The following is a 24,476-nucleotide window of genomic DNA, read 5'->3' on the forward strand; positions in this document are numbered from 1 at the left end:
AACATGCTAGGTGAGACAAACCAGAGGAGGCTAGGGGGAAGGGGATGGGGAGGCATGTTCTTAATGGGTTCAGTGGTTTTGTTTGCAGCGATGAGAAGGTTTTGTACATACGTAGTGTTGACGGTTGCGTAAGATTGTGGATGTAATTAATACCAGGGAATGATACACTTAAAATGGTTACAATGGCAAATTTTATCTCATATATATGCAACCAAAATTTATATGTATATTTTGTATCTATACATAACCAAAAAATATATATGTAAAATTTTTTTTAAAAGAGCTTTAAGAAAGGACAGCAGAAGAGAACGCATGTATGACCCAAAAAGCTGGATTTTTCAAACCAATCCGATGCTGCATTGAAATGAGTAAATGTAAAGTAGATCCCACCTGCACTAAAATAAAGGACTTCTGTTATCGTTAACATTTAAAAACTCGGGGGATTTAGAAGAAGAGGTGAGGTTCTGCAGAATAATGTGAAATCCTGGAGATACACATTCTTCCGCCGTTCCTGTGGGTTTGGGTCGTCTCAGCCCTGAAACAAAAGCTTGTTCTTCGAAGGGTGAGAGTGTACGCGGTCCACTCGACATCTGACGGTGAGAAGGGGTTTGCGTGCTTGTCTGGCCCCGTGCTGCCACCTGGGCTCTCTTCGGGCTCCCGTCAAGTGTTGCCCCAGACCTGGAGAAATGTCCTGCTGGGGACGGCGATGAATCCCACAGTGAGACCCAACCTGTGGGGAGGGGCCACGGTTTCCCGAAAGGTGCCTGAAATGGGCCACGATTAAGTCCGAGACTCCCCACTTCCGAGATGTCCAAGCAGCGACAGGTTGTGCTCTGCCTCAGTGGCCTCATCTCTTAGATCAGTGTCAGGAGACTACCTCTCTCATGGGGTTTCGGTGAGGACTGTGTGGCTTGAAGTGTGGAAAGCACCTGCAAGTACTTGGCATGTAGAAAGCACTTGATGGTAGTTACATAATTATCTGTATATTTGAGGTAAGGGACAACTGAGGGGGATGGGAACCAGCTTAGGGCCGGGTCTGCCATTGAGGGGAATTTCCTGGGTTATGAATGGCTCTGAATATACCGTTCCACACCACAATTTTTCTGAATTACCTATAGCACTGCATCAAGGCAGAAATTCCTGCACAGTCTGGTATGAGGTAGGGATGTTTTAGGGAACAAAGTGTCAGGACAGTAAGAGAGCGTGAGGCCTGTCCTGCATCAATTTCTGCACACCTGCTCCAGGAGAAGCAGCCCCCCCACCCCATGTGGGGACTGTGTCAGAGCCCCAGGAGTGAAGGAAGCAGGGTTCTGAGGGGGTGCCTGCAACCTGCAGACGGGCCCAGACACTCAGGGCATCCAATGAGACTTGGAGGTCAAAGATTTGCTAGAGGACATTGGTGGACGAGGAAGGAAGAGAGTGGGGAACGAACACGTGGATAACCTGGGAAGCATTTTCTCCAAATTCCTTCTGTATTCCTACCTTCCTGGACATGTGAGATTACAAAGCACTTAAGAGCAAAACCCAGCCCAGGTCGAGTGTTCTGGTCTCCTTGCAATGAATACAAAGGGATTATTGTCCACTCCTACTTTCATGCAAAGTCACCAACCAGGGCATCTGTGAACTATGGAAGGAAGCAGGTGTGAATTCTATTAGGATCTTGCCGGTCTCTGTCCTCCTCACCACCCCATCCGAGAACCATCCGGTGGAACATTGCAAAGATCACAACACAAAAACAAGGACCAATGCGTCTTTGTTTCCAGCTACAGGTTTATTTCCATGACAAAATTGATTTGTAGAGGTCACAGGACTGCCACAGATGCCAGGCTCAGCGGAAAGCCCACGAGGGAACACAGACAGATGGACTCAGCTTCCCGCCTCCCTGGTACCTGAGGGAGGACGGCAGAGCACATTCAGTGGGCTAGCAGACTCTGGGTGGGATGGGAAAGCCCAGGGTGGGGGGGCAGGGGACACAGGTACTGCATGGGAGGGGAGCCTTCAGTAAAGTGGGAGAACACCGTGCACTTAGCAAGAAGGCCCTCAGTCCCCCAACCCCCCCAGGAATGCCACACTGTTCGTTAGAAAGTGTCCCCATATGTCCCCAACAGCAAAGCACAGATAGTTTTAGCAGCAGGAGCACAGAAACATCATAAGAGCAAAAGGCAAAACGTTCTGGGGATTAGGGGTTGATTTTCAGCCCAAGACACAAAGCCAGCTCGGACTTCTGAATTTTTCCATCCTTGTTCACATCGCAGTGGCGTAAAAGAATCTCCCGGAACTTATCAAGGTCCACTCCACTGATGCTGGGCTGAGGGCAGTGAAGATGACATGTCAGTGGGCCAGCCGGTGGTGGCCCCAGCCTTTCATGCCGCCCCCGCCCCACACTCACTACACTTTAGGGGACCCCCTGCCTGCTGAGGGGGGCTCCGTGGAGACAGGCCATGCCCAGTGATTCCGTCTCCTCATCGTGATAAAGATATTTTGCCTTGGAGCAGGGGATCGTCGCCACGGATCCTGCCTTGCATGACACGGGCGAGAGAAGACCCATTTTACTCGCTCCCCGTGGGAGGTTCTTGGCCTCTAATTTTATTTTAATTTTTAAAAAAATATTTATTTATTTGAGAGAGAGAGAGCACAAGCTGGGGGGAGAGGCAGAGGGAGAGGGAGAAGCAGACTCCCGCAGAGCAGGGAGCCTGATGCAGGACTCAGTCCCAGGGCCCTGGGATCATGACCTGAGCCGAAGGCAGACGCTTCACCGACGGAGCCACCCAGGCGCCCCATGTGCCTCTAATTTTAAAAAGGGTTATAATGATTTAAAATTGAACTAGAACATTATGTCCCTGAGCTGCAGATGTAGGATTTATTTGAAGGGATATTTTAGGGGTCAAGAAGGAACTGTGATACGCCTCAGTTGGGAAAATAATTTCAAACTCAAAAGGCCCACAAAAGTGAGCACTGCGTGAGCTGAGTGATTCTCCACAGGCTATTTCATTTAATGTACATGATAACCTTGGGGTAACCCAAGCTCACAGGGGAGGCCACGACGCTCAGAGCTGCACCGTCCTGCCAGGCTAGGAAATTGCAAAAGTGTTTCTGGTCCTGAGTCTCCTGCCTCCAGTGAAATAAGTGCTCACCCCCAGTTCACACCGTGCGGCGGCCTGACCGGCGGTGTGAACACTCGGGGTCTAGATAAAAAAACCCATGTCCGTGGAGGGAGGAAGCCCAGCTCACCAGACCCCAAACCCCTTGATTACTAGTCTCACCGGTGAGCCAAGGAGGCAGCCGTGTGCAGGGTTTGGTTTCGGGAGCACGGGGAAGTTCTCCCCGTCACCCAGCCCACCCCACGGTTGCTTTGCTGCCAAAGAAATCTCCAAAAAACTTGAGTAGGAAACAAAAACTTTCATGCTTCAACTAGACAGCCGAATCAAGACAAGCTAATTTGCACTGTCTGCAGGGTAGATGAGTGACACCAAGTCTGTCCCTGATAGCAGGTTTTCACAGAGGGAAGGAAGGGGGGCAGAGAGCAGCAGGAACTGGGAGCCAGACGGCAGAGCAACCGTAACCTCCAGCGAGGGGCAGGATTCCAGGGGACATCAGGACATGAACCTGGGGCAACGGCACTCCCGATGGAGGGTCCGTCAGTGATTGGACTAAGAGGCTGAGAAGCAGCACGCCGTCCACACAGTCTCCTTGTCGGGGCTTACCTAGGATACTTCCTTGGGTGTCAGTGACAGGCAGGTGTAGGTGTGGTCCCCAAAATGGCTTAGAAGTCCTGAAAGCAGCAAGCTACACTCCATGGCTCCACCCTGGGAGTCCCTCTCTTGCACAGTTGCAAAGCGGGGACCTTTGGTTGTCAGCAGTCTCAACCACTCCTGCCACATCCTTTGTCCAGTTAGTGGCATTCTGCCCCAGGATCCTCTTAGCAAATTCCCATGCTTAGAAAAGACTTGGGTGGTAGTCATTTACACATTAGTACGAATTAATTTGCCAGTGAATTTACCTCATTTAAGCTATTCTAAGCTTTTTTTTTTTTCTAATTTGCTTCCTGCAAAAGGAATTATTTCCTTATTTTGTGTGTGGGGAGAGGGTATGAATATGGGTGTATGTAAAGGAAGTTTCTTTGGACCTTTTGAGTTATGCTTTTAATGTCTGGCAACTCACTAGGAGTCAGGAGACCTAAGTGCTGCTGTTCAACGATATTTGGGTCATGGGAGAAAAATCACCTGAGATCACTGGGGAGGCCTCAGTTTTAGCAGCAAGTCACCAGTGTAAGTACACATGGGTTCCAGATCCAAGGCTTCTACACAAATTAATTCCAATCTTCAAGAACAACCTGATGAGATTGTATCTACAATCAACTTTTAATTGACAGATGAGAAAACTAAAGCACAGAGAGGTTAATTAACCTTCCCACTGTCACACAGCTGGCACAGGTCAGGCAGGCCCCAGAGCACATCTAGTTAACAGTACACTATATTGGGGCACCTAGGTGGCTCAGTTGGTGAAGCGTCTGCCTTCAGCTCAGGTCATGATCCCAGGGTCCTGGGATGGAGCCCCACATCGGGCTCCCTGCTGGGCGGGGGGCCTGCTTCCCTCTCTCCTCCTACTGCTCCCCGTGCTTGTACTCCCTCGCTCTCTCTGTCAAATAAATAAATAAAATCTTAAAACAACAACAAAAAACAGTACACTATGTCATAGCCGCCCATGCAAAAATGAATTTTCTATTTCTTATCCTTCTCATGGGCAAGTATGAGAGTGGATCTGGGGTAGCTGGCTGAAAAATGCTTATCTAGCCCCCGCCCCCTCGAATCCTGGAACTAGGGGAATGTCTGGGTCTGGATCTGTGTCCTCGTGCTTGCCCGTGATAAGTGCTGTTACATCTGTGGAATTAGTGAATGTCTCCAAGGGCAGTCTTCATGTTTTCGTCATGTGCCCTCCCTTTCCTGTACGTTCCATCTCTCCTAAAACAGCGAAAGCGAATCCAGACCCTCTCCCCAAATAAATCATTGCCAGCACTCCCGAAATCTCCTTGCTAGAGTCCACGTCAACACCCCAAGACCCTGCCTGGGCCACCTTCTGGCCCCTAGAGGGACTGAATGACAGCTTCAGTGGTGCAAGTGCTCTTTTATGTAAACCGCGTAGGATAACTCTTCGATCGGAGTATTTAATTAGCCAGAACCTCACTCTCTAGCCACGCAAAATCATAATGTGTTCTCGTCTCCACTCTGCTATTTATAGGCCGTTCAGGTGTCTGAAAACACCCAGGTAACGTGTAGAGGCCAAACCATTATCGCCTAAGACTTTGGCCAGGTCCTTCCTAGCAAGCTTGGAAGACGTTTCTTCTAATGAGCATCTCCCACTGCATGTTGTACAATGGAAAGGGGCACTGTGGTGGTGTTCTTTCAGGGTCATCTTGCTAGGCTGATGGAAGGACCTGATCAGACCGTGGGAAATCCAGCAGACAGTGGTGTATACGGGACCGCGTGGTAACATGAGCCCGGGAAGCACATCATCGGGTCCCACCGTTGCAACACTCCGACACTGCCCTTCCCTTACCACCTGTTGTCTTTTCTTAAAAGCTATCTGTCCCCCAAGGGACAGCAGCACATGAAGTTGCTAAAAAAACATAGTGAGAAAAAATAGAGATGCCTGCCTGCGTTCTTCCGTGATAGGCAAGCCTGGGTCAAAATGACGTCACTGGCTTTCTGGGTGGCGTGGGGAGGGCAGGCGGGACTGGGAGAAAGGGCTTCGAAGATGGAAAGGAAGAAACACATGCTGCTCTTTCTAACGTGGGACAGTGGGTGCCAGGAATGTGGAAGCGCACGCATTCCTCGATTCCACTCCTGGGATCAGGCCTAAAACCCGGACACACTTACAAAAACACGCACGAAGTTTTAGTTGGAGTCACAAACCCGGTCAACAATCTGAATTACTCGCCAAACAGGAGCCCCACATTGGGTGTAGAGATTACTGAAAAAAATTAAAATCTCTCCCCCCAAATTAAAAATTTTTAAAAAATTGCAGGCAAGGGGGCGCCTGGGTAGCGCAGTCGTTAGGCGTCTGCCTTCGGCTCAGGGCGTGATCCCGGCGTTATGGGATCGAGCCCCACGTCAGGCTCCTCTGCTATGAGCCTGCTTCTTCCTCTCCTACTCCCCCTGCTGTGTTCCCTCTCTCGCTGGCTATCTGTCACAGAAATAAATAAAATCTCTAAAAAAAAAAAAAAAAATTGCAGGCAAAAGAGAAATGTGTAGGTAAGGGATATCTAACCAGTGGTAAAACCTTACACATACATTAACACAACGACCATAACGGGGAAACGCTTATCAGTAGAGCTCGCCTGTGCAGAATATTCGCAGAAACGAATCCGTTAACAGAAGGTCTACTCGAGGGTAGAGATTACTCTTCTGTCTTTTCTCTACTTTCAAATTGCTCTGCGATGTATCATTTTTATAATTGAAAAATTGAAGAGAAACAGCACCATGTCTGCCGAGGGCTAGCAGCATACATTAGATTCCATCCTTTAGGTTAAGTGTTGTCCCCTCTTGCTCATCATCTCCTTGTTGACAACAGAGAAAAGCAGAAGGGGTGTCTAGCAGGAGAAAGAATGAATTTGGGGGAGCCTGAGGGCAGGAACCCTCCTCCCCTCCAGGCAGACGCCCTGGGCATCTCTGGAACCCCATGTGTTTGGCTCCCCACGTCACCATCCACACTTCAATTCCTTGGTGTGCGGTGCTGGGCACCTCAGCTGTCTTGCCTTCTCCTTTCTGGCTGAAGCTGTAGATTCTCCTGTTGATATTGGTGCTGTCCCAAGGGGCCTGCAGACTCTTTACGAATCTTGCACAGAAATTATTTTGTCTGATCTCATCATACTGACAGAGGACAGCCTTGGGTGCCATTTTCCAGAGATCAGGGAAAGGGAGGTTCTGATAACCAGATTCAATATAATTGTCATACATAGTTGTGCAGGAATGAAAGGCTATAAAACAAGTGTATTTCAGGGTCATTATTGCAAACGTCAGGGATCCTGACCAAGACTCTCCACTGAGAAACTGAGCCTGCTCCCTGCTGACCTCATGGCATGCTCTGATAATTGCTTTTAAAACAAATTCCAGTTACTGGTTTGTTGACTTGTCCTATTGTCCTGTCTAATAAAATGAAAAATAAAAAGTTGCAGAAGGAACTCTAGTTTACGAACCTGAGAAATGCCTGATTTACTCAAAGATCTTCCCTTGACAACATCCTTCAAATTATATGGTGAATGGTTTTTTAAGCAACCCCAAAGACTGGGAAAGATCCAGTACCTCAGTAATCTGGCTCCAGAGGAGAACATTAATAATTAACTACTTTGTAATACTTTTTAGCTGGACATATCAGCCCTGGTCAGCTGCTTTTCTGCTACTGACCCGGCCTCAGTCAGTCCTTGGGAACCGGCTCTCTTCACCTGGCTGGCACTGCTATTGAGGGGTACATTTTTGCTGTAGCAGAGCCCCCCCGAAATAGAGGGACAAGTACAAGCCAAGGGGATTCCCATGGAGGTGATCCGAACCTATCAAAGGGTGAGGCAAACTCCTGTTTTTTGGATGGCCTAGAATTTTCCCCTTCTCTTTAATTTCCTCTGGGAAAATGCCTTCTCTGTTCTGTGGCTGGTTTAGGTTTTCCGTCCATATCTCCCAGTAACTCGTGGAAGCCATTGCCAGGCTCAGTGACAAGTGGAAGGGTCTGGAGGGGTGTGCACACCCCCGCCCCCCGGGCTGTGGACTTTGGCAGTCAGATGCCCGAGCTCCACGGAGCAGAGGAGGCCACACGCTGCTCTGAGAAGCAGGCCCCCCCATCCCATGCTTTCTATCAAAGGCAAATTAAAACTGCAATTTGGCCAAGCCTACCACTGTGGGATTTTAATGTCCCATAGATAATTGCTCAGTTTCTATTACAGAAGTCATTCTGGCATTCAGTGGAGAGTAAGTACTGGACTTTCCTTTAGCAATCAATGCGAAAGGCACTACCATACTGTTCCACTAGCAGATGGCGGTGGAGTGTCCAACGGAGCTCCCGTGAAGGGACTGAAGGAGAGGCGGGGGCCAGCTGGGATGGGAACAACACAAGTGAGGAGGCAGAGAACACACCAACGTCATCCTGATCAGAGGTCAGAAAAAAAAATCTCATCTATGCCTGCTCAATCACAGAATGTGAACTTCCTGGAGACTGATGCAAAAATTGGTAAATTGGGAGGAAGTTTTCTGATGCAAAACTCCATAGTTTTCTTGTTGTTAGAGAAAGAGAGAGAGCGAGAGCGAGTGAGCAGGGATGGGGGAGAAGGGGCAGAGGGAGAGAGAGAGAATCATAAGCAGGCTCCATGCTCAGTGCAGAGCCCAACATGGGGCTCGAACTCACAATCCCAAGATCATGACCTGAGCCGAAATCAGGAGTCGATGCTTAACCGACTGAGCCGCCCAGGTGCCCCCCAAATTCCATAGTTCTACTCAGGTTTTCAAACGGGTCTGGGATTCCAAAACCAGTTAACAATTGCTACTCTAATTTGTTGCCATCTGAGCCAATCAGGACATTATCATCGTTTTAACTTCAAAAAATCTCGAAGGATATGAATGTGCTAAATTCAGTGGCTAGACAGTCCCCGAGCAAAGAAAGAGTTGCAAAGTGTCCGCTTAACGAGATCAGGCAGCCAGTTACTACAATACACAGGCTCTCCAAGGAGATTGCTCGTTTCAAACAGTCTACATGACCCGAAACAGCTTTGTGATGGCGGTGATACTCTAAAACCTGTCACTTCGAATCGCAGCTCCGTCTTGCTAGCTAAGTAACTAGCATTTCAGGCTAGTTGTTCAAGCAGCCCCTCGGGAGGGTGGGGGGGTTTATTTCATGAAATTAAATTAAAAGTTTTAGGTATTCTAATAACCAAGTCCAGGGATAGGAAGGCCTTTCTGTAATCAAGAAATAAGCAGACCTGTGCTCCTCTGATAAAAGAGAGGGGTTTTATATGATGGAAACAAGAAGCTGCGATGGGGGCTTCACGGAACAGAAACTACAAAGGGTCTTAGGAGAGAAAGGGAGACATGTCAGTTCTCACAGAAGCTCAAAGGTTGTTAAATCAACTGTGTCCCTAGGTTTGGTCTCTGGCATTAATCGTCAGCCCCACGGATTCTCAGAAATCCACAGTGGAGTCAGTCACAATGGCGGCCCCGACCCCCAGTGAGTGTCATGTCTGCGCCCCGTGAATCACCTGGACAAGCTCCATCATGTCCTTGACAAAGCCGTCCACTTCCGGGCCTTCCAGAGCTCCCGTTCTGCTCTGAAAGAGACAAGAGCCAATCAACCAAATGACATTTGCTAAAGTCAGAAAGCTAAAGAATAAATTAGGTGAATTGTCCAGATCAATATTCTTTTGTGGTTGCAAACAGGTTTGGAAATGGTACGTTCCAGTTAGGTTCTCTGTGCAGGATGTGAATGTCCCACAGACGTGAGAAGAATTAATTGTACGTAACGACACCCATGTCAACAAATGAGAGTTCCTTGGCTCTTGCAAATCACATTAACGTGACACATACCAACTTCATTCGCTTCCCAAATATCAGGCTTCAGTTCAGACAACTGTTATTTACACATCGTATCGGTCCTTTGAAAGATACAGGCTGACATTCTTTTTTATTTTGCTTTATGATTTAGCGAGGACTTGATGATTATTAAAATATGCATTTTAAATCAAGAGTGACTAGATTGAATGAATATATTAGAATTATTATTTGGTCTGTACATAAAACCCTTATTTCTTTCTGCTCATTTTGTAAGAATGTCTATAACATGTGATACATGTTAAAATACTTCAGTTTCGTCTCTAAAGTTCCAGTCATGACCACTCATCCATCCATCTTTTCGTTTTCTTCACCCTGAACCTTTAGCATGTCATTTAAAAGAATCTATTCCCTTAGTGTATTTACCGAACACCAACATAGCGCTCGCTACCTGCCAGGCACCCTTCTAAGAGCTTTTCTTTTTTTTTTTTTTTAAATTGTATTTATTTATGCGAAAGAGATAGAGACAGCCAGCGAGAGAGGGAACACAAGCAGGGGGAGTGGGAGAGGAAGAAGCAGGCTCATAGCAGAGGAGCCTGATGTGGGGCTCGATCCCATAATGCTGGGATCACGCCCTGAGCCGAAGGCAGACGCTTAACCGCTGTGCCACCCAGGCGCCCCTCTAAGAGCTTTTCAAACATGAAATCACTGAATTCTCACACCAGTCCCATGGGGTAGGTATTATTATTGTTATCCTCGTCACCCTAACTTTAGAGGTAAGGGAAACGAGGCACAGGGAGGTTAAGGAACCTGCCCGAGGTCACGTGGCCAACGAGGCCTGATTCAAACACAGGTGATGGGTCACAGAGACTTTACACGTGAACGCGTTGCTGAGCCGCCCCTCCCAGGTGGTGCTCCTTTCTGCTCAGAATGTGACACAAACACACGTCCGGTGTGGTGAGTCTCAGTGCGGCGTCTCCCTTGACTTTTCCTAACTTTCTCATTTTTCTTCCTTCTTGCATTAGTCTACCTTGTCCTCAAGAAATGCAATCTCCTTGCCCCACTTTGTGCTTGAGAATTATGATTTTCTCCTCTCGGAAGCAGGGCCACACAACCAATCCCACAAGAGAAGTAGTTTTATGTCGGCAGGGCTCGCTCTGCCTCTATTTCTTTGGGATGGTTGCCGTCTTCAACTTGATTATTTGCTTTGGTTTTCGAGCGTACTTTTCTAGATGGAGATCAGGAGGGAGAAACTTTCTCCCAGTTTAGAGCCAGAGGGGGAAAAACATGATTTTATTCTCTTCTCAACCGTGAACACTCCTTTGCCCATTTTCATGTAGTTTCAGAAGTTCACAAGGAGAAGCTGAGGGTGGGACATGGCAGCGCCCATGTGGGCTTGCTATCCATCGTGTCAGTGAAGGGTCTGTGGGTAGGATGACCCCACAAAGGGGCTAAACAAGCTTGCTCCCTACAAGTGGCCAGCACAACCCAAAAAGACACACTTACAACATCATAGTGGGCAAAGATTTTCTCAAAGTCCCTCTTTCTTTCTTCGGTGGAACAAGCCTGTGTGTGGAGAAAACAGTATGTCAGCCCAGCACCGGGACGCTTCAGTTGCACAGTCCTCCCAGGGTCACAGACAACTTTCGTAAACGTTGAGCCAGTGACCCTTAATCCCAACAGTGAGCCTCGTCCGTCTCTAGATCAATTACGACACCAACAGATGCCTTCCTCTCTCCCCTCCCTCTCGAATTTATAGAGAGACGTGAATGACACGAGCCCACTTAGAGAAATGTCACTACTTACATCCATTTTAAATTGGAGAAGGAAGTTTTCCTGAAGAGCCAGAATCCTAAATGGAGAAGAAGAAAAGACAAGTAATTTACATGATCTGTCAGCTCTCAGAGGCAAGTCAAATCCATAACTGTCATGAGGAGAGGGCGAGCAATTTCCAGACTATTCTGCAGAAGAGGGTAAGTACTTGAAAAATAGGAATTTATATAGTTTAAGAACACATTTAAAAATTAATTGGGAGAGACTTTCATAGGGATTAGTAGTCACCATAGAGAGACTTAAAAAGTCGTCTTGGTGGAAAGTGGCAGAGTAAAGGCTTATGAAAACTCTCTCCTCCGTAACAGCAACGAGAAAACTGGCACACACACTCACAAAATAGTCAAAACGACTTTTTCAGAATTCTAGAAATTCAAGTCTTGTGGAAATCTGGGGAGTGTTTGTTTTGGAAAAATGACTTAATCTTGGTAAGAACAGTGGATTTTGTGGCTTTTTAACTTGCTTCATCCCTCTACCCAGCTCCTCCCGTCTTTGAAAAGGAAGAGCCCATAGTCCCAGGGAAAATGAGCGTTCTAGCAGCTGCTATAGTGAGAACAGAGTTGGAGCCCTTTCAAAACCTGATTCGCAGAGAACTGCCATTCTCTGGTGTTCTCTGAATGACCCCACTTGCAAGGTGCACTTGTTTGACCTGATTTTGAACTCAGCTAGTGGGAAAGCTTTTTACCTGGGAGATTTGTCAAAAACAATGAAAAGCAATTATTTAAGATCACAGCCGACCACAGTGACGGATAAGAGTTTGGGTAAACAGAGGCACCTGTGTGGCTCCGTCAGTTAAGTGTCTGACTTCGGCTCAGGTCATGATCTCAGGGTCCTGGGATCGAGCCCAGCATGGAGCCAGGCTCTGCGCCCAGCAGGGAATCTGCAGGGAGTCTGCTTCTCCTTCTCCCTCCCCCTCTGCCCCTCACCTCTGCTCATGCTCTCTCTGTGTCTCTCTCAAATAAAATCTTTAAAGAAAAGAATAGAGTTTGGGTACACAACAGGCTAACTAAAACGCTTAAAAGGAAACTCTGGGGGAATGAGATGTCCATTGGGGCTTTTATAAGCTCCAAAATATTTCTGGGAATCTAGAAATCTGTAGACATGCGTAGGATTATATCCATGCCCAGGACTGTGTGTATGCACGGAAAAGACCTCAGGGCCCTACGGTCTCACCAGCGGCTTATCCTCGTGCTCTGTGCGCGCAGGAAGTTAAGGCTGAGACAGAACTGTAAACTTCCTGGCAGCATATAGCAGAAGGGCCCCAACCCACATACACGGCCCTCAGCAAACCTTGGGAGACATACAAGCCATGAACTGCCCAGCCATTAACTAACCAGCAACCAAGCAGACTTCAGTGTCCGCATATGACAAAGCCACAGATTTTACAGGATGAGTTGGAAAAAGTCATTAAGCAAAAAGACAAGTATCAACAACAATAAATGTGACCCACAAGAAATACTAAAGGGATTCTTCGAGCTGAAATGAAAAGAACAGGAGACAGTTGCTTCAGTCCCCACGAAGAAATAAAGGACCTCAACCAGACATGAAAGGCCACGCATTCTATGATTCCATTTGTATGAAATACCCGGGATACCCAGATCCACGGAAACAGAAAGTAGATTAGTGGTTCTCAGGGGTTGGTAGGCGAGGGGAGGAGAGAGTGATTCCTGATGGGTAATGGGGTGATTTTCTGGCCCAATGAAAAAGTTCTGGAATTGGGCAGTGGTGATGGCTGAAGAGCTTTATGAATAGACTAAAGTATACCAAATTCTACACTTTAGAAGAGTAAATGTTATAATACCTAAATGATACTCAATAAAAAAAATTATGGGTTTTGTTTTGGAAAACAAATGTATTTCCTTACATTCTGCTTAATTACAATTGTATTTAATAGAATACAGTTTCAAAAGCCTAAAGCGTTGGATTTATGTTGCATTCATAATCATGCATTCACGGCATAGAGAAAGGCAGAAGAAATATCACACAATAGTTTGGAAAATTTTGCTCTTCTCAATGCCCAGGGTAAAGAGAATGAATCTGAGCCAAGTAAAGGGTAGAATATCCTGGAACTCTATAAGGAATCCTGTCCTTATCTCTGGGTTGGCACCAAGCGGCCTGAACTATGAGAGGCCATGTACTTGAGAGGAGCTCATGTGTGGATTAAGAGGGCTCCCTCCATTCTAGAGCTGGGAGTAGAGAGAGAAGAGTCCTGTGTATAAATGTTTTACGACCTTCAAGTCATTCAGTTATTTCCCTACTGCTGCTGTGACAAATGAGCAGATGTGGTGGCTTCAACAGCACCAATGATTATCTTACAATCCTGGAAATCAGAGTCTGAGGCAGATTCCACCAGGCTAAAATCGAGGCGTCCACAGGGCTGCTTCCTTCTGGAGGCTCCAAGGGAAAATCCGTTTCCTTGCCTTTTCCAGCTTCTAGAAGCTGCCTGCATTCTTTGGCTCACAGCTCCTTTCTCCACCTCAAAGCCTTCAAAGCCTGACCTTCTGCTTCCTTCTTCCCCATTTAAAGGACCCTTGTTGTTACCCTTGAGCTGACCTGGGTCATCCAGACGAATCTCTGTAAGGTCTGTCAATGAGCAACTTCAAAGCTATCTGCAGCGTTCATGCATTCTTGTCACATGACATAAAACGTTCGGTGGTTCTGGGAATTCGGACATGGACGTCTTTATTCGGCCTACCCCCGTTGTCACTGTCAAATTCCATATCATATTGGTTTTGTAAGAATGTAGTAACTGTTTTGTTGCTTTGTATCTCTGTTCAGTATGATGTCAGTTAAGTACGTCCTACCTTCTGGGTAGGACCCCAGTGGGGGAGGTTTGGCTAGCTGCAGGGGGGCTTTTTGGTAATCACAGTGACAGAGGGGACATGACTGACGGAAGGGACATGACCTCCATAGATGGGGATCAAGGATGCTAGATGTCCTGCATTGCATGGGAAGTTCTGGAGAATGGGGAAGTCATCCCATATCTTACCTGACTCTGGAATGTCCAGGGGAGCATTCATGTGTGCACAAAATCTGCCTATAATTATATTTGAACCGAGAATTGAGTTCCTATCTACATAAAAATCCAGGGTATTTTTCTCAAGGTATACGTAATTTGCTAATTGTGTCAATTATCTGTATAGTATAGCAAGTCACGTAAATTGAGTGATGACTGTGCTTTGTTTCTTTTGGAACACTATCGATACTTATTATTTAAAAATTAGAGCAACAGCAAGTGAGTTCCTGACACATGAGTCACCAAAAGGCCACACTTGTATCAGGCAACCTCTGAACGGACATATCCGTGGTAATTCTACACCAAGATGTAAGCACCACCCCTCGGTCAGGCCTTCCCTGTGGTTCTGTCTACCCACCTACACACTGAAACACCTTATTATATTATTAACTGTCCTTTATGTCCCTTTTGTGTGTTATAGTTTGCATTATACGAACTGCTTTAGCATTTTGAGCCCAGGTAGATTTTATTATCTGTGGATTTTATTTCAAGAGTAAAAGCATCATTGACTATAGGGTCAAGAGCAGCTGATGGTAGTGGCACACTCCAGCCTCCAGGGGGCGCTCGAGGCTCCTCGACTCGCTACCTCTGAGAAGTGCCTGGAGTCAGGTGGGTGGGTGCTTCTGGTGAGGGGAGCAAGGAAATTAAATGCTCTTGTTTTCATCCAGATCGCCAAGTTTTGAGTGAATCTTTTTGGTGCTTTGCGTATTCCCATTAGGACTGGCTTTCTCACAGCTCTCAGAGTAGCTAGACCTCTACTTGAGAGGAACCTTTGCCTCAATTGGCCGAAAGAACTGTGAGAAGTGAGTGGGACCCAGGGGAGAGATCTCCAAGGGCACAGGGCAGAGATCCCTCAGTCCTCAGCGTTCGGGAGGAACACTCTTGTTCCCCTCTGGTCTGGCTGGTCTCTCTGTGCCTCTTGTCCAGCAAAGTGTCCGAATTTGGGATGAAGGTCATGGGGAAAGTAGCCAAGGAGGATGAGGCTCAGAGTAGCAGATCCTTTAGAGTATTGGGTTCAACGTCCTGGTCATCACTAAGGAGAGGTCTTTCATGATGTGTCCCCATTCGCAGATCCCCTGCAAGAACTCACAGATGTTGTTGCCAAGAGAGGAGGCAGCTGGTACAGGGCTTTGTGATTCTGAACTCAGGTTAGTATCTGCTTATGACATTGCCAGGTTAACTCTCCGTCACTGACAATCACCCTCAGTCTATGGACTCCCTGTCTCCCAGCCATACCTGCTGGGCCCTGCAGCCTGTAACTGCCATCCTCTGTCACTGTCCTCTCTATGACTCCTTCCACCCCAACCTCAGGCACCTGGGGTCATACCAGCTCCCCCATCTGGGTTACACCCATGTATTATGGATCCAATGACTTGTTTTTCCTTTCTGGGGACCACTACAGGTCGTTTGGGGGTCAGCTAGCCTTGAGACGTCGTGCTGACATGCCCATCGTGTCACAACACTGGCCTTACAGGCAGTACTTCCTCAGGTACTGGGCCACTTCTGCTGTCACTCTTCCCCTTCCCCACTCCGGCCCTCGGGTGCTGGGTGTCCATGGAGGCTACACCAACACCGAAAAACCAGATAGCATGGCTGGAGTCTGGTTCAGTCGTCCTCTGTCCTGAACTAACTGCTCAGCTTTCCTGGGGCCACTGAAGAGGGTTCCAGACGCTTTCATGGGGTCCTTATGTGAGACCAGGAATGTCTGCCCTTTGAAGGCAGGGCTGGCCCACGACCCACCTAGAAAATTTTATGAAAACTTTGTGCATTGTGCATTTGGGGGGGTTATTATCTTTACAAAGGGATCTGTCACCCCGAAGATTCAAAACAACAGCTCTTTATTGGGCAAGATGAGTCTGTTCTTCAGGGTTCCAGGCAAGACTTGACCTCTGTCTTTCAAAGAGAAGCGTGTGCTGTCATGAACCCCAGAGGATGGTTGTCTGAGTATGTGACACCGTTCCCAGGCTACTCACCTTGCCAAGTCATTCAGATCCAACCGGCCATCCTTATTTTTGTCAAAGATCTTCATCTGGAATGCAGAAGGGGACACGATTGGAAGAAGCCCTTGTAACAGGAATTCACTTTGAAAGTTACCAAAGCCCTTTGCTGTTCTGTTCTTGTGATTCTACAGTTGTCTACACTGCCTGCGGCTGTCTCATGTCACAGAGTACTCCCTTCAGAGCACAGGAGAAATAGCATTTTTCCACTGAAGGTCATAGTCGTTGAGGAGAATGTGATATAGGGGAAAGCCTGCCCCTTTAGGCTTCAAGGATTGTAGGAAAGAAGAGAGGGTCGAGCAGAGACGGGAACATCCAGTGGACAGGTGTGGGACCTAACTCTGCTGGGAGGGGATTCTGGAGGCCGGAGGGCACTAGCTGAGGCTAGCTGTGGCTCAGCCTCCCCGAGACACTCTGAGCACCCGAGGGTTTGGACGCTGGGTTGAGAGCCAGTGGACTTTCCATGGGGCTGGCTGTGACGGGAAGAGGTGATTCTGGAATAGAGGGCAGGAGTGGACCCTGAGCCACAGGCTGGAAAGAGAATGTGTCATAGGGAGACACTTAGCATGTCTGACTCCATGTTGCCCCTGTTTCCCTTGCTGCTGCGACCTGTGGCTGACAGACGTCTGTGTAACCCAGCACATAGGCTTGCTACAGCTGGGACATGCAAAACCACTCTTTCCCCAAAACCCACTTCACCGAAGGAGAGAAGGAAGTATGTACAGAGATAACAACACCATGTTTAAGATTTACAGGGATGCCACGACTGGATTCCTATATGCAAAGATCAAGTAACCAAGGACAGAAAGGTTTGATAACCTTCCCTGGGCCCTTGGACCCTCCTGAGCGTCTACAGACATCAGCCGCCTCTGAACCCCAACCTCCTCCTAACATAAACGAGCCTCACATTTCATGCTGAGGGAAGACGCTCTTGAGGACAACAGTTGGCCACCTCCTCGATCTGCTGGCTTTCTGAATAAAGTTGCTTTCCTTTCCCCCGGCATCTTGCCTCTCGATTTATTAGTCTGTCGTGTGGCAAAAACATGTGGACTCTGCTACAGACGTGGCGAAGAATTCGTGGCCTGCATCCAGCAAGAGGTAAAGAATGGCTGCTGGATTAGCCTATAGCTCCCCGTGGGCGAGCCAAAGCTAGGAGTGTGGGTTATGAGCTCATCACAGACTTCGGCTGTGAATACCAGCAAGACAGCAACTGAGTGGCCAAGAGACACCAGCCTGGAGACCAGAGGAGTCAGAGCTTTGTGCCCAGGGACCTCGGCTTCCCACCTCCACCATTAGGACCCAGAGCTACTTTTCTCTCCTTGATGCCATTTTTTAAAAAAATATTTTATTTACGTATTTGAGAGAGAGAGAGTGCATGAGTGGTGGGGGGAGGGGTAGAGGGACAGAGGGAAAGGAAGAAGCAAACCCCCGCTGAACAGGGAGCCCTACTCGGGGCTTGATCCCAGGACCCTGGGATCATGACCTTAGCTGAAGGCAGATGCTTAACCAACTGAGCCACCCAGGCGCCCCTCCTTGATGCCATTTTTACAGAAGAGTCTGGGTTCGACAAAGATGACTGAGAAATCTAAGAGGCCAAGCTCCTCTTTTTGTGGAAAGACTTAGCATTATCCAAAGAGACTATTTAAATTGTTAGACCAGACAAGGCTTTAAACAGGATAGGATTCAAAGTTAAAATCAGGAAGACCAGATTAGTTAGGCAAGATGGAGGAGAGACATTTCATGGCATATTTGAGTCATAGTGTGAGTGAATTTTGTGACTTCTCATTTCAGTGCACCAGAATCTCTCTAAACATATCTGTAGGAAGAGGCTGTACAGGGGGAAAGAGGGAATGAGAAAATCTGAGAGTGTATCTAACAGGTTTTTGCATTAAAAAACGTTATCCGTCCATCCTTCCTCACTCCCTAAATCCAGTTTCTTTTTAATAATTGAAATGACTTTGAAAATCCATTTCCCCAAAACTAAAAAATGCATATTACAGAATCTATTAAAATGCAGGTTATTTTTTTATGCATTTGGATATATTACACATCCAGTCATGCCCCTTGACCATAAATTCTAGATCCAGTAAAAATCCAAGAGCAGCACACTTGGCTGGAGACTGAGCGTGAGTTATTTCCCACGACACCATCATCAGAAAAGGTTCTATTTTAACAGAGAGCGAGATGATCTTGAGCTTTCAGCAAGTAGTAACTCATCTCGAAAGATGTGGGCCCATCTCCATTGCTATGCAAATTACTCAAAGGAGAAAATGCCCTTTGCTCAAAATTGGCTTGAGGAAGAACGGAACACCAATGTGTTAATCACGCTTCCACCCATTGGAAAATGGGCTACATGGTTCCCTTAAGAAGTTCAGTGAAGCGGTCAGAGTCACAGCTGTGAACTGAGCGTCACCGTTAGCTGCTATTTCAAGTCATGAGGCCAGATGAGGTCACCAGCACAGAAGGGAAGAGCTGTAGAGACGGAGCCCAGGCGTGTTCCCATCAGCCCGGATCAGGGAGGCGAGTGCCTCCATCTGGGAAGCCAGTGACTTCAGTCCAGGCCTGAAGGACAAGGGCTGGGACCAGGCTAGAGGACGGGACAAGCTTAACCTCACGTGTCTCTCTGTCTGCCATGGTCTCAGATTTTAATTTGCACATTTACAAGAATTTAAGTTCCACGCTCTAATTAGGTACGTGAACTTAACATCTCCCACGTGCATTAGCTTACGTTTTTAGAAGTTCAATGTTACCTGATAATATTCTATTCAGACAGCTAATCTTTCCCCCTGCCAGGTACCAGCAGCACCTCTCAATTACATGTCATAATTGGATTTTGTTAATAGGCTGTTTCCTTCCTTGTCCAGAACATTAATTAGGAGTTAGAAGGAGGTTAGGTCTGCAGACCTCGACTTTTCGTTTTTGATTGGGTGCTCTGATGTGACTCCTTCATTGTTCAGGCTGCAGACAGCTTACAAATGTGCCAATCCTTTTTTGGGTCTATTTGAGTTCATTTAGCAGGTTACGTTTCTTAAGTGAAGCATTTGATGCTAAACCTCAGAACTGAGTCTGTAACGCGGTGCTGTGCTCACCGTAGCCATTGCTCCAAAAAAGCCATTAAAGCCTCAATAAGGTGATTTCACACTGGCTGTATCACTTAGACCAAGGTTCTAAAATCTCTTTTGAGAGTATTGAGTTTCTTAAAATTCGTTCATCCACAGGTCGCTAGGGAAATGTAAAAAGTCTTTAAAAAAAAAAAAACCCAAAAACCAAAACTGTAGTCCAGGTCCCAAATGTGTTCATTGGGAAAGTATATATTAGCCGCCTCTGAATTGAAGGAAGCCAACTGAAACAGATGGGCCATCGTCTCATTAAAGTCCTCTAGTCTTCTGGTTAGACTAGGTCTCAGCGTGGAGACTCTGACCGGATTCCTCAACACTTGCCTGTCACCTCAAGGCGTAAAGAACCCGTGAGGGGCCACTTGGATTTGATTGATCACGAACCTATCGTCACAGGATACTTTGGAACAAAATGGGTGCTTACGGGGAGCACAGAAGCAGAAGAGCCACGGGTTTGACAACGAAACAGACACTGAGTCACAGGGAGTCTTGGTCCATGGACGGTTCTCAACCCAGATGCTCAAAGGTTGGGCAAGACCACTCGCATCCCCCTCAGCCACTTCACAGGATTCTAGGCTTCCGGATCGGAGCCTAGAGCCATCAAAATTTGCACGTTGCCAGATCTTCTTCAGCCCAGGGCAGTCAAGGCAGGAGCTGCCAGCCCGGGGTTTTTAAAGATGGAAACCTGAAGGCAGCGAAGAGAAGCGCTCTGGGCAGCCAGGGCTGCTGAGCCGATGTGTGACGTGCAGAATCTTTCCAGCCCCGGGTCGGCTTCTTGAGCAGCCCGCATGTCTCCTTCATGCCCCCTCCTGCCCCTCAGGATGGGCTGTTTGAATGGGATGACCCTTGGGGGCTCTCTGCAGGCAGTTATCTCTTCTCCCCCCCCCCAGCTCAACAGCGCTTCCTCTTCCCCGGAGTGGTTTTGTAGAACCCTTTCTCCTTCCCCGTCGTCTTCCATTCATTTCCTATTTTGTGTTGAGTAAGATGTCAGTGCTTAGGATGATTCACCAGGAGAAAAATCCATTTTCCTAGTAACGAATTCTGGTGTGGCTTAAGAGTTTGAGCTCCTGGATTATTTTACCTTTAAAAACATGAAGAGAATCCTAATCCCCCAACTCGGCCTTATCCTCGCCTTGCTCTTCACCTTCTTCAAAGGAATTGTCATCTCTTCTTGATCTCTCAACAGAGTTTACTCTTCCTCTTTTGAAAGTGTCCTTTTTAATGACTTAGTATTTAAACTGTCGGACATGGGTATGGTGCTGGAAAATGCAGGCTTTGGAGATAGATTTGGGTATGCATTTCCACTCCATCCTTCCTGTATTTGACCTGTTAAAAGTCTGTAATTCTCCATTTTTCTCATGTATAGAAAGAATGAGGGCTAAAAAGTAACTTATTTTTATGAGGTTGTTGAGCAAATCAAATGAAATGTTTGAAAAGCGCTTTGCACAATTATGACCAGTCGCATACTCAGGACTGGAATGATGGCCGGTCATGTTGCAGTGAAAACACCGCACATACGGGGGGGGGGGGGGGTCGTAAAACAACACAACTTGAACCCTGTCCATCTGCCTAGCTTCTCTTGTCCTGCCTTTGCTAGAGCTGTAGAACGGTGGCTTCCTTATAATCTGCTTTATTTTTGAAAAGTCAGGAAAATGGGATCTCAAGATGAGATTGCTGTGTTTAGGGACAGAAGGCAAAATTGAACTTGACTCGTCGGGGGTTGGTCTGTGGCAATGGCTGGTCCAGTGGGGATGAACGGGAGTGACCAGAATGAATTTTCGCTTTTTCCCTCCTTTGCCAAATTTTCCTTAGTTGAAAGACTCTGTGTGGTCAGGGACCATATCTGCCTTGGTAAGTTCTCCCTAAATATTTGTTGAATGAATGAACTCACATCTTTGAGTGAACTAGTTTGAACTAGTTTACTAGCTTGTATTCTAAGCCAGAAGACAAAAGCATGAAGAGAGGGTTTGGTGAGGGAAGATATGCTGGGCCACTTTGAGAATCTACTCCTCAGCCCGGAAAAAGCATGTCTGACTCCACTTAAGGAACATAGTAGGTGGCTTGTGAATACACGGAGACCTGTCGCAGGCCTGTCCTGCTGGGATCGTCTGTTACATTCCCTCTGCTCTGCCCCGTCTGCACCCTTCCCCCTCCGGCTCTCCCCCCAACTCTGCTGCCTGGTTTCCTGCCCCTCCTCCCTGTGGTCATCAGCGTGGGGCTCCAGCTACCCTGTCTGGGTCATACCCTACCTGGTGGGGACCCAGTCTGGATGACTGTCTCTGGGAGGAAAGACCCCAGTGAGAAGCGTAAAGGGTCAAGCTCGCGCTTCCAAGCACCCCTGGATCTGCCCTGGAGGGTTTGGTTTAAAAAGAGGGGGAAAAAAGGAGAATTTCAGAACACACACAGCTTGAGGAAGGTTGAATCTGTGCTATTTGTGATCTATGAGGCACCCCAAGGGGAAGCGAGAGCCATAATGGGGGTGGAGGGGCTCAAGGAGCACTGGCAAGGGAGGCAGGAGGGTCCCAAGGGCAAACTTTGCTTTCGTCGTCATGGTTTCTTATTTTAGCTGGCTATTAGCTAAATTCAATTCTGACAATCTGCATTAAGTAGCCTACTGTGTGTCCGGCCTCGTGGGAGGGCTGCGATCACAGAGACATGCGGCCGCCCTCGGTCGGGAAGAGTCACCGGCTAGGAAAGAGCAAGATCCAGGAACAAGTTATGTCAGCGCTGTCCTTGACCCCAGCTGACTCGTCAGGAATCCTCCTGAACCCTAAGAAGCCCTACGTGGTCTGGCCTCTGTTGAGTCTCACCCTCGCTTACTCTGCCCCGGTCGAAGGTCCCAGGCACACCACTGCCCCAGGAGCTCTGTGCCTGCTGCACCCGCGGTCCTTCCTGAGCCTTGCCTCCCAGGCCCTCAGCCTCGCTGCCTTGCCGGCGTGGCCAGCCTTCGCCCTGTTCCATGTTTTCATTTTTTTCTGTAATGCTCGTTACCCTCTGTCATGCAATCTCATTTATTATTTATTATGTTTCTGGTTATTGTCAGTCTCCCCTTTGTTTTGCTCACTGCTGGATCCCCCGTGATGAGAGGGGTGCCTGGGGCAGAGCAGACAGTTAGTGGGTAGTTGTGGGATGGGTTGAACGGACGACCGTGTTGGGAAGTCAGCGATATGCACAAGGTAATCTGGGCGCACAGAGGAGCGGCACCTGCATCCACTAAAGAAGAAGGTTCTGGAAGGTTTTCTAGGGCAAGATGATGTCTAATCAAATCTTGAAGGATAAGCAAGAACCAGGAGAAGAAAAGGAGGGAAAAAATAGCTGAACCATGTAAAGAAGTGAGGAAGAGGGGCGCCTGGGTAGCTCAGTCAGTGAAGCATCTGCCTTCAGTTCAGGTCATAATCCCGGGGTCCTGGGATCCAGCCCCGCATCGGGCTCCCTGCTCAGCGGGAAGACTGCCTCTCCCTCTCCCTCTGCTGCTTCCCCTGCTTGTGTTCCCTCTCTCTCTCTTTGTCAAGTAAATAAATAAATAAATAACTCTTTAACTCTCTGTCAAATGAACAAATAAGTAAATCTTAAAAAAAAAAAAGGTGAGAAAGAGGCGGGTTAGGATTATAGTTGGAGCCTGAGGGAAGCCCCTCAGAATCAAAGGTAATCAAAGAAACACCAGAAGGGTGCTGGAGATTCTAAGTGAGAGTATTTCATTGTGCAGTGCAGGTTTTTTAAGTGAATAAAATCGAGGTAAGAACAGCCGGTGCTGAACGGTGTGAACCCAAAGTTGGAAAAGCGCTCAGCTGGAAATGTGATCATCTTGTCTTTCTCTGTCCCAGGCAGTTACAGTGACATCGCCCCTTTCAGAGTCCTTATGCTGCTGGTGCGTGTCACTGGAAATCGGGTGGGAAGAAACCCAGCAATGTCCCCGTACTGGGAAGCTGCTTCCTGCTTCAGGGGGACTTCCCACCCTCCAGTGCCGAGTACATGTTTACTCCCGATCTCAAGCACCGTGCTGCCTGTTCTCAAAACACATCAACAGAGCAAGAAGCCAAATTATTTTCCTCATGGAGATCCTGGCCTGGGGTTTGATTCTGTCCTTGGAACGGGCTTCGCTTCTGTCTGGGACGTTTACAAGTCCTCATGGTCAAGAGCACCCGCCTCCTTCCCAGGGCAGGTGCCCGTGACTGGCGGCAGCATTTTCGCAATCAGAGTGCAGAGTGAGCGGCCGGAAGGGCCCAGGGCTGAAAACCAAGGGGCCTCCGCTTCCAGTTTAACTGGGGCCTTTGGCCCAGTAACTTAACTTCTTCCAGTTACTTGATCTTTGAAGTGCATTTAAGAATTCAGCTTGGCAGGGTGCCTGGGTGGCTCAGGTCGTGATCCTGGGGTCAACCCCATATCGAGCCCCATGGCGGGCTCCCTGCTCAGCGGGGAGTCTGCTTCTCCCTCTCCCTTTGTCCCTCCCCCCCCACTTGTATGCTCTCTTCTCTCTCTCTCTCTCTCTCTTTCAAATAAATAAATAAAATGGTAGGGAAAAAAAGAATTCAACGTGGTGGTGACTGTGTCACCTACCCTTTCTAAGCCTCCAGCCTCAGGTAATATAGCATGAAACAGCACAAACAATGCCAGCCCTGCGGAGAAGTCACCAGAAGTAACGCCATATTTGGAAACACCACGCGAAGGCCTCAGTAGATCAAGCGAGTGGCACACATTTTCTGGGAACTCACCACTTCTTCCCGGTGGTGCGTGCTCCTGACTGTGCACCAGGAAGTTCAGTAACGTCACTCTAGGCCAGAACTCCTCATGTAATAGAGGTAACAATCCTACGAGTAATTAAGCCCTCGCCAGCGATTTCCTTGCTTATTAACTGAGAAACCACCGACAGAGTTCGATCGGAATGGAGCACACATCTGGGGATGGGAAGGGGCTCGGAGGAGGTGAAAGGCAGGGGAGCCAGGCTGTCGATGGGTACCAGGGGAGACGCATCGTGTTATGGGCTGAAGCA

The 24,476-nt window shown here is 47.9% G+C and overlaps 2 protein-coding genes across 3 annotated transcripts in view; one reads left to right on the forward strand and one right to left on the reverse strand.

Moving 5' to 3' along the window:
• The window catches only part of SLC17A1 (solute carrier family 17 member 1), a 156,522-nt gene that overhangs the window by 127,021 nt on the left and 5,025 nt on the right, over positions 1–24,476 (forward strand). The gene's annotated exons all lie outside the window — the stretch shown is intronic.
• Positions 1,766–24,476, reverse strand: part of SCGN (secretagogin, EF-hand calcium binding protein) — a 36,296-nt gene continuing 13,585 nt past the window's right edge. The window contains exons 7-11 of the mRNA XM_045800479.2: positions 16,347–16,402; positions 11,334–11,379; positions 11,034–11,093; positions 9,239–9,307; positions 1,766–2,308 (exon numbers count right to left, since the gene is read on the reverse strand). Coding sequence (XP_045656435.2) covers positions 2,180–2,308; positions 9,239–9,307; positions 11,034–11,093; positions 11,334–11,379; positions 16,347–16,402 — 360 coding nt within the window. The 3' untranslated portion in view covers positions 1,766–2,179. The remainder of the gene's footprint in view (positions 2,309–9,238; positions 9,308–11,033; positions 11,094–11,333; positions 11,380–16,346; positions 16,403–24,476) is intronic.

The sequence above is a fragment of the Ursus americanus genome, chromosome 32 (assembly GCF_024610735.1).
Source record: "Ursus americanus isolate L20-20 chromosome 32, mUrsAme1.1.p, whole genome shotgun sequence".
NCBI lineage: Eukaryota > Metazoa > Chordata > Mammalia > Carnivora > Ursidae > Ursus > Ursus americanus.